Source organism: Apus apus, chromosome 1 (genome assembly GCF_020740795.1).
Source record: "Apus apus isolate bApuApu2 chromosome 1, bApuApu2.pri.cur, whole genome shotgun sequence".
Classification (NCBI taxonomy): domain Eukaryota; kingdom Metazoa; phylum Chordata; class Aves; order Apodiformes; family Apodidae; genus Apus; species Apus apus.
The window spans coordinates 202,075,560-202,089,404 of NC_067282.1; the positions used below are offsets into that span (position 1 = coordinate 202,075,560).

General features: G+C 44.4%; 1 protein-coding gene across 1 annotated transcript in view; it reads left to right on the forward strand.

The window, feature by feature from the left end:
- SFMBT2 (Scm like with four mbt domains 2) overlaps positions 1-13,845 on the forward strand; it is a 125,979-nt gene that overhangs the window by 14,694 nt on the left and 97,440 nt on the right. The window contains exons 3-4 of the mRNA XM_051641340.1: positions 5,447-5,541; positions 9,262-9,502. Of these exons, the coding sequence (XP_051497300.1) occupies positions 5,447-5,541; positions 9,262-9,502 (336 nt within the window). The remainder of the gene's footprint in view (positions 1-5,446; positions 5,542-9,261; positions 9,503-13,845) is intronic.

Here is a 13,845-nt window from a genome sequence, read left to right on the forward strand (position 1 = left end):
GACCTGCAGTCCCTGAGGTGACTTTCTAAGATTTTGGTGTTGAGGATGGGCTGTTTTGCACAGCCCCTTGTGCAGTGCAACCATTTTCTACAACTTTTGCCATGAAAATAATGAACAAAGTGGCACAATCAACCTGTAGATTGCCAGTGCCCACGTGGGCAGCTCTTAGCAAGCAACTCCTGTGCCACTGAGATGGACATGCAGGTGGGCTTTCAGGAAGTCATTAAAAGCAGGGAAAAATGAGAATTATGTCCTATGAAAATGCAAGTTGGCTGTGTTATACATGTTTGAGATGTGGGGTAGTCCAGTTGGTCTTGCCATGATGCTTAGAGGTTCACCTGGGCCCTTAAGCTCTGCATGTTAGGTGGGACACAAAGAGGTGGAAACTTCCCTGTCCTGTGGGTTGGTTAGCTCAGCCAAAGTTTTGTTTTTTTTATCATGGTATGTGTCATGGTTCTGGTTGTTTCAGATGGCATCAAAGGGACATGCTTATGGAAGAAAGATGCAGTGTACTAATTGGCTTCACAATCATGTTTGTCTAAATGAAACCCCTGCCTGAACCAGAAATAGGAACTGACCTGGGGGAAGTGTCACACGTGGTTGTCCTAATCTAGTGGATGTCTCTGGGCATGCAGGGGGAGACAAAGCATATAGAGAAAGTGTCTTTGGGAAGGGGAGGGTGTGTAGGGATAGAGGGGTTATGAGGAGAAACCTGGACTCATCCCACCTAAAGGAAGCAGGACACTCTTACGTTATCTTAGGTGAGAATATAAATATTACCCCATAGACATGGAAGAGAAGGAGCCTCTTTTCTACAGTGTGACTCACAGAGATGACTACTAAGCTTCCTTTAGAGTTAAACGTCTGAATCTGGGACTTAAAAAACCTAGTCACCTGATGCTGCCTGTGTCAGCAGTGAGGAGAAAGACACAGCTCCAGAAAGCAAGTATTCCCATTTTCACACAGGTGCTGGGTTGCCTATGAGTTGAGTTGCTGTCTGGAGCTGCCTGTTTCTCCCCACTGATGATGAAGACAACAAACCCTGACTGGAGCAGAGGGGAACATCTCAATCCTTGTTGCTTATGTGATGCAGACCCCCTCTCTGGAGGTGGGATTCATGTCTTCTAATTCAGATGTTTCCAGAGTGGACATCTGCAGCCTGATCTAATCACCATTGGATCCATTTAGATCTATGGGAGAGAGGTAGGAGCCTCTAGGGGGAGATTCAGATGGCCAACCATAGACATTGGAATAAGAAGAACTGGCCTGTGTGCCTACATTTCTTTGGGTATATGGATCTTGGTGACTCTCCCAAGGCCATGTCAGAGGTTTGTGGTTGGTCGAGTCCCCCCTCACTTGGTGTGTTAACATCTAAAGATTTCATTTCTGTGTTCACTCAAGAAGTCATGTTTTTATCTGTGTGCTAGAAATAAGATGGCTAAGCAATTCACCACAAATACCTTCTTCTTCAGTGAAGCCTGGGAAAAATCTGTGTTTCTGGAGCCACAAGTTTTGGATCTTTTATCCCCTTTATTTCCCATTGCTAAACATCCTGGGAGGCTGCTAACAGCTGGAACAGTTGCTATTTTGTAGTGTCAATGCATGAGCACTTTAAAGCCATTGAGAGGCTCACAGATAATGACTTGTTGATTTTATTTGCCATTCTGGGCTTGTTTACACATCACAGTTGTAGGCTAGCCAGCCTTGACTCTTTCATTGAGAAAATCACTGGGCCTAAGTACCAGTAATCAGAAAGGGAGCTGAGATGTAAAATAGGCCTTGTGCCAAATCTGTCATCTCGTGGGGAGCTCTGTGAAATGCTGGCACCTGGGGTTTTCCAGCTCCCCAGCAGAGCCTGGACTTTGTTCTTGGAGTACATGACTTGAGGAGTGACAAACAGATCAGCTTTGATAACCATTTCTCAAGTGGGCACAGTTTTGGTGTTATGTATTAAGAGAGATTTTGCATGTCTCTGTATTTTAATCAGGGGATCTCCAGGCAGTTGGGGTACATCAGCAAAAGCTGCCCTTTTCTCTTCAGCAGTAGGGCTTTTGTGATGCAGGAGGAGTTCTGTGTACAGCCCCATTATGTGCAGAGATGGGATTGGATCCCTTGGGCTGGTCTCATCCCTGGACCACGTAGTCTCTGTTTTGGATGCCCCTCTACCAGGTTTCTGTAAAGGAAACAAGTCTATAATACAACATTTTGGAAACTTACAGTCCCTTCAAAATCCTTTGTGATAAAACGAAGCAAAATAAAACACTGATACTGTGATAAATGAGTACTCTGACATTATTTTTACAGACCTTGTAAAAGTAATTTCCTGATAAAATCTGCAGATAAAACACAGTTGAGGAGTCAGACTTCTGATGTGTCAGAGAGAAATGAATTGACAGGGAGGGAAGGCTGCAGCTTCCACACTGCCTCCCTCAGGGTCTTAAAGCCTCACTGGGTTTAGAAAGGAGTGATCTTGGGGAGACATTGGCCCAGGTTGCCCACAGTGAAGCTGTGGCTGCCCCATCCCTGGAAGTGTTCAAGACCAGGTTGGATGGGGCTTGGAGCAACCTGGTCTAGTGGGAGGTCCCTTCCAACCCAAACCAGTCAGTGGTTCTATAGTTCTATGATCTGGGTGTTAAGTTTTTAAACAGATGAGTTTTGCTGGACTGCATGTGAATGAAGCTCGTGGTGTGTCTGTGGGAACAGTGGGGCCAGTGAACCTCTCTGTGTTGGTTCATGGCAGAGTAGGTCATGGCTAATAAGATTATGAGGTACACAAGGACTTGTTGGATCCAAAACTGTTATCTGTAATGCTAACATAGTTAATGTGCTGTTGGCAAATTCTGGAGAAGGTTTTGTCACCCTGGAGACATTGGTCCCTGTAGAGGCTTGAAATATCCTGAACTGCCTAAAAATCCCTGCTTCTACTGCTCAGCAGAATGGGTCCTTCCAGCAAGAGTACTGAGGAAGGCTGGACTTAACTGAACTCATCCAGCAGGTTAGAGCAAAAGGCAGTAATAAAAACTGAGAACATGTAGAGGGCATTGTGAGCTGAGAGTAATGCCTCATGATCTGAAGCAGAAGTATCATATAATCACAGAATTGTTTGGGTTAGAAAAAACCCTTAAGATCATCAAGTCCAACCATTAACCCAGCACTGCCAAGCCCACCACTAAACCATGTCCCTAAGCACCTCATCTACACAGTTCTTAAATAGCTCTAGGGATGGTGACTCCACCACTACCCTGGGCAGCCTGTGCCAGGGCCTGACAACTCTTTCATTAAAAAGTATAAATCCTGATGTCCAATCTAAACATCCCCTGACAAAACTTGAGGCCATTTCCTCTCTATTACTTGTTACTTGGGAGAACCACCTTGCTTCAGCCTCCATTTAGGTAGTTATATCTGAGCAGAAGAGAGCCCAGGGATGACCTGGAAATGTCCTGTCCCTATCAGATGTCCTGATGTGCAGATGTGCTTGGGGTTGATGAGCAGCCCATTCCAACACCACAAGTGCAGTGGGATGCAGGAGCAGGGAGCAGCCAGGCAGAGGGGATGTACTTTTAGATTTTCACCTTCCTTTTTGTGTCAAATGTTGCCAGATTTAGTGGCATGAGGCCTGGTTGTTCTGAGGGTAGAAAGTTGCTTAAGCATCCGAGTAACAGTAAGCCTGGGGTGGTTAACTGTATATTCCCATCTACTTGTGGACTAACATACTTTAGATGTTCAGTCTTTGAAATCTCTGGACCTGGCTCTTCTCTAAAGTATTAACTCCACAGGGCTGCAGGTGTTAAGGCTGAAGAGTTCCTCTGATTGTCTGGGTTATCTGCCTGCATGATATAGATGAAGGAAACTCTTAGCAATTTTTGCACCAAGCTCCTACCTTGTGTTTAAGCTGTGGCTTGTCTTTCAGTCAGAGGTCAAATATCTCAAACAGAGTCAGCTTCTACGTCTGGGCGTTTTTGGACGTATCCATGGAGCTGGGTTATTTCTTGGCTTGCTGAGTTGAGGAGTCATCTGGTAGTCCATTTATCACAGGAGTAAATGTTGATTTACATCTTTATATTTAAGCAGGTTAATTGAGTTTAAGGCAAGGAGTCAGCCCTTAGCAGTGATGCACCAGTGTGCAAAGTGTTTAACAGCAGTGACAGCTCAGTGCTTCTCCTTGACTTCCCAGACAGGTCTTTACCCTCCACCATCTTTGTCTCAAAAACCCTCTTCTGATCCACTTTTTTCCCCCATGCTCATGTGTGTCTGGCTCCACAGGCAGCAAATAAAACCTGTGTCTTTCCCTTTTAATAATGAGAGATTCCCATTGCACAGCATCATTTTCTGGTCCTGAAAACCAGAGACCTGTAGCAATAATTGCAATAAATTAACCCTGCCGTTTTCTTCATAAAACTGTCTGGGGAGGTTTCTTAATTCAGTTTGTCATGAGTCACTTTAATTACATCATGACCACGCTGATGAATGCTTGGGCAGGTAAGGGTCTCGCAGAGTTTGCCTGATAAATGCTTATTGCAAAGGGCTCATTGCTAGACTGTAAATATTTTTGCTCTGGGGTTGAAACTGGGTTTGCAAGATTGCCTGGGAACAAAATGAAAACAATCAGATTTGGCTGATTTTCTGTAAGTGAAAGCAGATTTATTTTTAATTATTGCTGTGTGTGTTTCAGCAATGGTTTGAGGCCTCTGCTCTGTTCAGCATGGTTATAAATAAATAAATAAATAAATAAAAGGCTATTAATGTCAAGATCTTCACCATGGTGAAAGATTGTTGGAGCAGTGGTGTGGAGGGAGGAGGCATGATGCAGAGTCCCAAAGCTGCAATGTGACAAGTGCAGGGAGCAAGAAGGTAGTGGTGGTCTGGTGAGGAGGGCTGAGGGATTTTGGGGAAAGCAGTTGTAGTTCTGGGAGAAGAGGGAGGCATGGGGACCTCAGCTGGGACCTCTGGGTGAAAGGATGCTGAGGAAGGAGAGAAAGAGTGGCAGGACTGAACCTGGGCCTCACCAGCCCCAAGGGTTGGGGTGTTTGCGCTGCACACTGCTCAGCCAACAGAGGCAACTTCTAATATTATCACCAGTGCACTGCTTGCAATTAACAATGCTGGGTGACCTCATTTTAGGGCATGAGCAAGGTCGTTGCTCCCTTGTGGTCGTGGACAGGCAGCCACCACAAGTACCTGTTGCAATATGACAGGTTTGTTGCCCCTATCTGTGATAGCAGAGGAATTTCTGGTTCCCAAGTGTTGTCTTTCAATGTCCCAAAGTCTGCTGAATGCATAGAGTTGGTCAAACCAGATAAACACAATCTTTAAAGCTTTCTGTTTTCTCTTGTGTTGATGTATATACTGGTTACTGTTCTTATTGTGAACTCTTTGACACAACTTTAGCCTTCTTTGGCTGGTTTTAGGCTGCTTTTTTTTTTTTCTTTTCTTTTCTTTTGAACAGATGAGGGCTCCAGCATTGAAGATGCAGACTTCAACTGGGACGAGTTCCTGGAGGAAACAGGAGCCAGTGCTGCTCCCCACACCTCCTTCAAACACGTACGTGCTTCGTCTGAGCCGTGTAGGCATTGCACATGGTCCCTCTTCTGGTTTCAAGGGGTTCCCTGGAGGACTGAAGTGGGGTCTGACCATTTTGGGAGGAAATTGTCCCTCTGTGCGTGTGGCAACCTGTGTAGGAATGGTCTCCAGCTGGTGTTAGGGGAACTTGGTATGTTTGCATCATCTGCAGTCACAGCTGTGTCTGTCTGTGCCACTGACTGATCCTCTGCCTTCAGTTCAAGTATTCCATTCTTGAGGATGTCTGTTTCTCTCCTTTAGCTTATAATACACTAATTTTGTTCTCTTCCATCTATTTTTTTCTTCTCTATTCCTTGCTGTCCATCCCAGCCTACACAGATACATCTCACAGGAGTGCCTTATTTCTCCAAAGCTGTCCTCTTAATGTGAAGTTTACTGACTAGCAGGGACACTCAGCACGAGAGTCCAGCATGGCCTGTAGGAAACCATCCCTCAGTCTCCTGCGTGGAGGTGCTGTCTCAGAAGCATGGGATACACATGCTTGGGTGATACTTTTCTTGGGTAGATGTGACTCATATTGACAGCCATAGTAGTTACAGCATCATCTGTGGCTCTGGTCCATGTTAGCACAAGCAGCGTTCAGAGTCTCTTTGATGAAAAAATCAGAGCATGCTTTGAAAAAAGGACTTTGTCTCCAAGCAGAGTCCATCACAGTCAAGGATATAGTTGTTTGGGACTAGTTTCTCCATCCACCACCAGTTATTGAACCTTTTCAGCTCCACATATATGATGTCGTATGAGGACATGGGACAGAAATTCAGCTGATACTAGTTCTTCATCCTAGTCAAGGGTGTGCATGTGTGGCCATGTTGGTAGATTTTTCCAGGACTTCTTTGTCATTGAACCACAAGTCTGTTCTGTCAGAGATGTTGAGGCCTAGTGGGAAGGTGTTGTGATGCCTTCATAAGAGCAAAGCCACAACAAGTCATGGTGGGTCTCTGTCCTCCACTGCAAGTCCTGTGAGGATGGTACTGCTTATCCTCCTACCTGACCCATCAGATACAGGTAGCAGCCTATTCTGTTACAGCTGCTCGTCAATTGTGTTGGCTCTTCTCCCAGCTTCACTTGACTGGTCTATGTGCTTTGGGGGATGTGGGCATCTTCAGCAGGAAGAGAGGGGTTTTAGCTGGTAGAGATGCCCTTTGGCATGCTGCTTTGAGAAAAGTCTCTATTTGGTTGAGTGCATTCACACCATGAAACCACTTTTATCTCCAGGTGGTTCCTTGACTTGTTTTGAGTGAGTAAGGAGATTCAGTGATGAAAAGCCTCTCTTTCATTTACATCTGAAAAAATAATTCAATCCTCCATCCCCTATTTTTCTTCAATTTTAACAATAGTAGGGTATTGTTGGACAAAGGACCATAAGGAGAATTACAGGGCAATGCCAAAGTTTTATTATATAAGTTTTCCTTGGTCCAGCAACTGTCTGGAGAGAGCATCGTGTTCCAGGTTTCTCCTTGGGGCCCTAACCTAAATAACAGGTCTAGGTGAAAGTATTGTGCTTAGTTAAGCCCTGAAGGATGTCTTTAGGTACATGGAGATGCCCAGCTCATCCTGCTGATCCTGCTTGTTGTGGTGTCTTGCAGTCCTCAATCCTGGGACTATTGATGTAAGACAAGTTAGTACTGGGAACAGTCCTTAGTGACTGTGCTTCTCAGTCTTAAACTTGGTGCTCAAAAACCCCTGGGTTGGCCAGGAACGTGAAAGCTGTCAGAGAAAATTATATTACTTGTCTTTTTGTTTCCCCTCTTTGTGTGATTTCCAGTTGCAAGTCCCTTTCCTTCAGAATAGCACTTTGATCTTGACTTCTGCTGGACAGAATGAGAAAAACTACAAATAAACACACATCCTGGATTATTTATGAGCACACTTAGCATCACAAGAGCCAAGATCCTGTTTTATGACTAAGTGAAGTAGTAAATGTCACAGGCCTTCTTCAATCTTAGATGATCTCCAAGGGTCCCTTCTAACCTCAGCTGTTCTTTTGACTCCAGGAACTTATGCTGATGGAAGTGCCCACACAAGTAAAGGCACGTGGAATATTGTTAACTGGAAGTAATTAATGACTTTGAGCAGAGCTTGTGTTGTAAGCTGGAACGGGATGATGGAGGGACTACTGCTGACATCACAGAGGAGCTCAGTATTTTCTCTGCAACTTGGCATCCCCAAGTCTGAGAAGTCCTCAGGTGGCCAGTTAGACTATATATTTCCCTCTATGAGTAAAAGAGGCAATTCAGCTTGTCGTTTAGATGAGAAGTTAATCAGAGACAGGCTTAAATAGGAGTCAGGGTACTAAGAAACCTGTAAAGAACCTGTCCTTGAGCATCTCGTAGGGAGCTGCATTTTGGGTGATCTGCTTGAGACAAAGTTGGCACCTGAATGGTGAACTGGCATCCACCTCTTCTTTATCAACAACAGCTGGAGACATCCCACTGGCCTACTGGAAGATAACGTTTAGATGTGCCTACAGCAGGCTCTGGTGTTTAACATCAGTCCCTGCAGTGTCCTGTAAGAGGTGCACTGGCATCTCCACTGTCCTAAGGGAAGTTACATGTGGCCTGTCACTGGTGAGATAAATGGAAGTGACATCAGATGGCAGGACTGTGGCTCAGACCATTTGCTTCTTTCAGCAATGGGTCTTACCTTATTTACTGGGGTGCTGGGAGAATTAATCGCTTGAGGCTTGAGCTGCTGGGGATGGATCTGGTGGAAACTATCTCTTTGGTCTTCTGGTTCAGTATTCAGCCCTTGATTCTTTTAAAGCCTCAAGAGGTGCTTCAATGTTGTTATATGACTAATTATTATACTTGGGCTTAACTCCTAGAGGTGCTTAGTACCTGCCTTTCTACCTTAGAATCATTAAGGTTGGAAAAGATCTCTAAGATCGTCAAGTCCAACCATCAAACCAACACCACCGTGTCCTGAAGTGCTAAGTCCACATGTTTTTTGAACACCTCTAGGGGTGGTGACTCCACCACTTCTCTGGGCAGCCTGTTCCCGTGCCAGATCACTCTTTCAGCAAATACATTTTTCCTAATACCCGATCTAAACCTCTCCTGGCACAACGTGAGGCTGTGTCCTCTTGTTCTGTTGCTAGTTACAAGGAAGAAGAGACCAACCCCCACTTCACTACAACCTCCTTTCAGGCAGAGAGCAATAAGATCTTCCCTCAGCCTCCTCTTCTCTAGACTAAACCCTGATTCCCTCAGCCACTCCTCATAAGACTTGTGCTCCAAGACCTTTTAGCAGCTTTGTTACTCTTCTCTGGATGTGGTCCAGCAACTCAGTGCTGGACACATGCAACATCTTGAATGTGTGGTGTGGTTTGCCTGATGGAGCAATGGGAAATGCAACCTCATTGGAGTCATACCGCCCTTCTCCCAAGCATTGATGTGATTTATGATGTGAAGATGGGTACCAGTCCCCTCTTAGATGTTGTGCACCTGAGGTTACCACTGCTGGAGGGCTTCTTTGGAGCATGTGGGACTTTGCATGATGGGGCCAAGGAAGCAGGAATGGTCCTGCCCAGACAGACTGTGAAGCTGATTGGATTAAGGAGCACAATCAACTCATGTCCTGCCCCAGAGCTGTTCTTTAAGGGCAGCTTTATCTTGCTTAGCTGAGGTGGAGGATCTCCCTGCAAAGAAAAAAAGTAACACTTTGTCTTTCTCGTTTTGTAAGGTTGAAATCAGCCTTCAAAGCAGTTTCCAACCAGGAATGAAGTTAGAAGTGGCCAACAAGAGCAATCCAGACACATACTGGGTGGCTACAATCATCACAACGTGTGGACAGCTCTTGTTGCTTCGTTACTGTGGCTATGGAGATGACCGCAGGGCAGACTTCTGGTGTGATGTGATGACAGCAGATCTTCACCCCGTTGGCTGGTGTACACAGAATAACAAGGTCCTGATGCCTCCAGATGGTGAGTTCTGTGTGTTTTGTTAGGGTCATGCTCTATTATTGGGCTGGTGATTAATCTCCAGACTTGCAGTTGATCTGGAATGGGTACTCCAGATCCTCAACTGGTGTTGGGTGATGCAGTCAGGGTCAGGTCACCACGGGTCAACGGGTGACTCAGTTTGCCATTTGGCTTCTAGAAAAGGCACTTTTGCTCTAATTGGTAACAGCAAAATTTGGTCATCATAGGTTTGAGATTATCAGCTTTTAGGTGCACAAAAGGTGAATGCAAGAACTGTAAGTTACAGAGTGGCCTATGTGGGACTATTTGTTAATTATGCACTTTGATCCTCAGCATTAAGAAAAATGTGGGGTTTTTTTTGTCTGTGTACAGCAGAGGAACAGCTGGGAATCTCTACCAGTACATAGCTCCCAGCAGAGGCATATTTATCACTGCTGCTTACTTGTATTCCCACCCTATGTCCCATTTGTTCTGCATCAGGTAAAGAAGAGTTGGATATTTAGCCTCCAGCTTCTGCACACATTTAAGAAAAGTCCCATTTAGGGGTTCTGCTGCTGAAGTTGTTATTTTACTTTCTGTTGCATGTGACCATTGAAAAAAATGTGTGTGCCATGTGGGATTTCTCCTGGTGTAGGTGTAGCCTTGACTTCCCACTGAAGTGAGCTGTAGACAACAGTCTTTGAGTTAGAGGTGGAAGGCCTTGTTCCTGCTTGATGTGTGCTGAACACTGAGCTGAACTCACCTCTTTGTTCTGGTCTGTCTCTTTTGAATAAACATAGGATTGAAGTCTTGAAGACTTGAAGGGGCTACAGGAAAGCTGGAGAGGGACTTCTTGCTAGGGCATGGAGGGATAGGATGAGGGTAAGAGGTTTTCAGGTGAAAGGTGGTAAATTTCAATTATATTTTAGTAACAAATTCTTGGCTGTGGGGGTGGTGAGACACTGGCATGGGTTGCCTGGAGAAGCTGTGGATGCTCCATCCATGGAAGTGTTCAGTGCCAGGTTGGATGGGGCTTGGAGGAACCTGGTCTAGTGGGAGGTGTCCCTACCCATGCAGCAGGATTGGAACTAGATGAGCTTTAAGGTCTTTTCCAATGGTAACCATTCTGTGGTTCTGTGAGGACAAATGTGAAATCTGTTGCCTTAGCACTACTAAGTCAAGCTGATGTGAGAAGAGTTAGCAGTTTTATTTGTCTCTTAAACTACATCATATTACATGGAATATAATCAGTGTTACCAGAATTGTGTACAGTGCTGTAAACTAAATCACCAAATGCCACCGTCAAGGGATAAGAGATCTTATCAACTGTTGTAATAGAAAATAAAGATTGTTTTATAACGGGAGGGAACTGCTTTTCGTGGAATTCTGGAATCTCCTCTTTGGTTTGTGGTAACTTGGTGTGAATTGTCTTGCTGACTGCAAATGTGCTCTGTGTAACACCTCATTTCTCCTCTGGCTGGGTGATGTAGCTGTATACCAGGGTCTTAAATTTGGGCAACTGCCCTGTTTTGTAGTAGTTTTTTTTTTTCCCACTCCCTTTTGTAGTGAATAAAGTCTATTGAAAATGTCTTAGTATATATTTCAGAAAGAATAAATTAAATGTCTGAGTTGTAATTTCTAAAGAGATTTAAGATCTTGAGTCACATTTGGGAATGAGGCATCTAAAATGCCCAGGAGGATTTGAGCCTTCAGGACTTTTCTCACTTGGGAAAGAGAGAAGTCCTAAATGTGCTCATAAATCACAGAGCTCCTCTGGGTGATGACCTGCAGGTTTCAAAGGTGGGTTTGCAAAAGATCATAGCTCCCATTGGGACACCAAAGGGAAGAAGCTGACCAGCTTTTAAAAGTAGCTTGTGAGTTCTAGACTTTGTTTATGCAGATATCTGGAGTCTGTCCTGTGCTTAATTGCTTTGCTTCTCAGTGAATGTATCTTGATGAACCAAACTTCATTGCAGTGCTGAGAGTTTCAGCTGGTGGAACCTGGCAAGGGGAGACTGCCCTGGCTGTAGAGAAAGTCATGCTCTCTGTGTTCTCCGTGGAGGGTCTTTTTTTTTGCCTTTTTAGCATCGCACGCTAATTTTGTTGCCAAACCTTTGGAAAACAAAATCCAGCTTCAAATTGCACGGGTCCATTTTCTAAGGGCTGATTCTGCACATCTTGATTACAATGAGGATTTCTGTTGGCAAGAGCATGCAGACGGTATGGCCAAGGCCAGTTTTCTGTCATTAGGTTTTGAATTTAATCAGGAGCTGAAGGCTTTGGTTAAAAAGCAGAGCAGCTAAGAATGGCCTGTGTAACAGGCAAAATACTGACACTGGGACAATCCTCTCGTTCTGCTTAGGAATCAGTTTGGACTGATTTGCACTCATCTTACAAATGGGATGCCAAACAAGCATGGGACAGAGTGATAGGACGAAGAATGACATTAGGTGGGAGATGCTAAGAACATGCTGTTTTCAGTTTAGCCGATCAATAGAGCTTGATTTAATGTTCAACACGCACAGAGCTTTTAAGGGGCAGCTGCCAAATTATTATTGTTTATGATCCCAATAGAAGGAAGTCATTTAATTTACAGACCGTTACATGGTTATTTATGGAGTGATGTTAGTATTGCATCGTGGGGCCTGTGGTGTGTCAAGTCATGGTGTGTCCTGCCATGACATCATGGTGCAGTGCACTAAAATAGAACTGCTCAAGCCAAATACTTGAGTTTGCAGTAAAATGTATTGGCTTATAAAGGGATGTTGTGAGTGCATGTGTGCCTGCGAGCTTCACCTTCCACCCCCTCCTTCCCTGCAGGAAATCAAAGGAGTAAAACTGTAGTTACTTCAAGCTTTGCCATTAATTATATTTTTCTCATTACAAATCGGTGTGTAATTTGAATTGCAAACTCGACTATCCTGGCAGAATAGATCTGTTTACCATTCAAAGCAAAATGAAAATTATTTAAATTAGTTAATATAGAGCTCATTTGAATGAATTGGATGTTTATTCATGAACTAGCTGAGGCAAGTGTGAAGCTGTCCTTATGGTCTGTAGCTTTGGCACTGATCAGCTTTAAAGGCACGTCCTGGGACAGAGATTTCTTTTTTATTGCATATTAACTGTGGTGTGGAGCTGTGGGTAGTTACTGCCTGATGTAGCTGAGTGTAATATTTTGTCCTTTCTGACAAGACTCCTCAGAAATTGTAATTCAGGAAGAGCAACGTGCTTCAAAGTTCATTGACAGTGACAGGACCGTAGCGATATGCTAGGATCTGTTTTCTGCACTGTAGGGGTGGGATGTGACATAGACTTTCCATCAGTGAAAATTTCCCCTTTTTATTAGCCTTCATGGAAACAGAGATGGCCTTTATCCCCTCCTATGTCTTATCCAAGCACTGTCCTCCTCAGCACAGAGCTGAAGAGGTTGTTTTTCCACATCCTCCTTCCCTTGGGATGTTTTACCCATCGAGCATTAAAAATTAAAGTCTAACTAAACTTCCCCTTACTACCTATTTCTGTTATTGTGAAAGGAAAAGAGGTCTCTTGCCTCCTTTAGCCTCCTATTTTCATGTGCTGTTTTCCTTTGTTGATGACAGTTGGGTTCATGAGCACATTTACCATCGGGTAGGAGAGCAACGTGGAGGACCTGACAAGAGTAGTAGCTAAATTATGCATTGTGAACCACGCGGAGAGCGAGGACGTCTTTTGATTGACGCTCGGGTGTTTTTGTACAGATTGCAGCTTTACAGCTGAGCCAACAGAGCTGAATCTCTCCTGGCACTGTCTTAATGCGTTCTGGGATGCGCTAAAGACACTGGACGACAAGATTATTGTGTACACTTGTAATTGCCCCGATGGTTCTGCTTTAATGTCATTGACAGATGGAAATTCAAATAGGGCGTTTCTGTGTGCAGAAGCCACGCGCTGAGCTTGAGTTTGCTTGCTGTGTAAACCAGGAGATGGAGAAGACTGGAGAGGCTAGGATATACAGCAGGGAGAGAACCAGGTCTCTATTTTGATTTTATAGTGAATTGGTACAGATGGAAAAACCTCTGAACACCATCTCTCCTTGATTTGGTGATCTAGATGATCAATCGTACTGTGATTTTCAAGAAGCGCCGCCTTTACTCCTCTGTTACACCAATCTGAGGAGGATTAAAGCTGAAAAGCCTGATCCAGGGGTGAAGTGAGTCCCTCTTAAATGGTGCTGAGCTTCATTAAGTGAAATATGCTGTGAGGAGTGGTGGACATACAGCATTTTTCTTGCCCAGGCTTTCTGTGAAGGTGAACATCATAATTGGAAATAGGTTTTTGTGTTTCACTCAGGTCAGGGTCACTTTAGCCTAGGTCCAGGCTGAAGG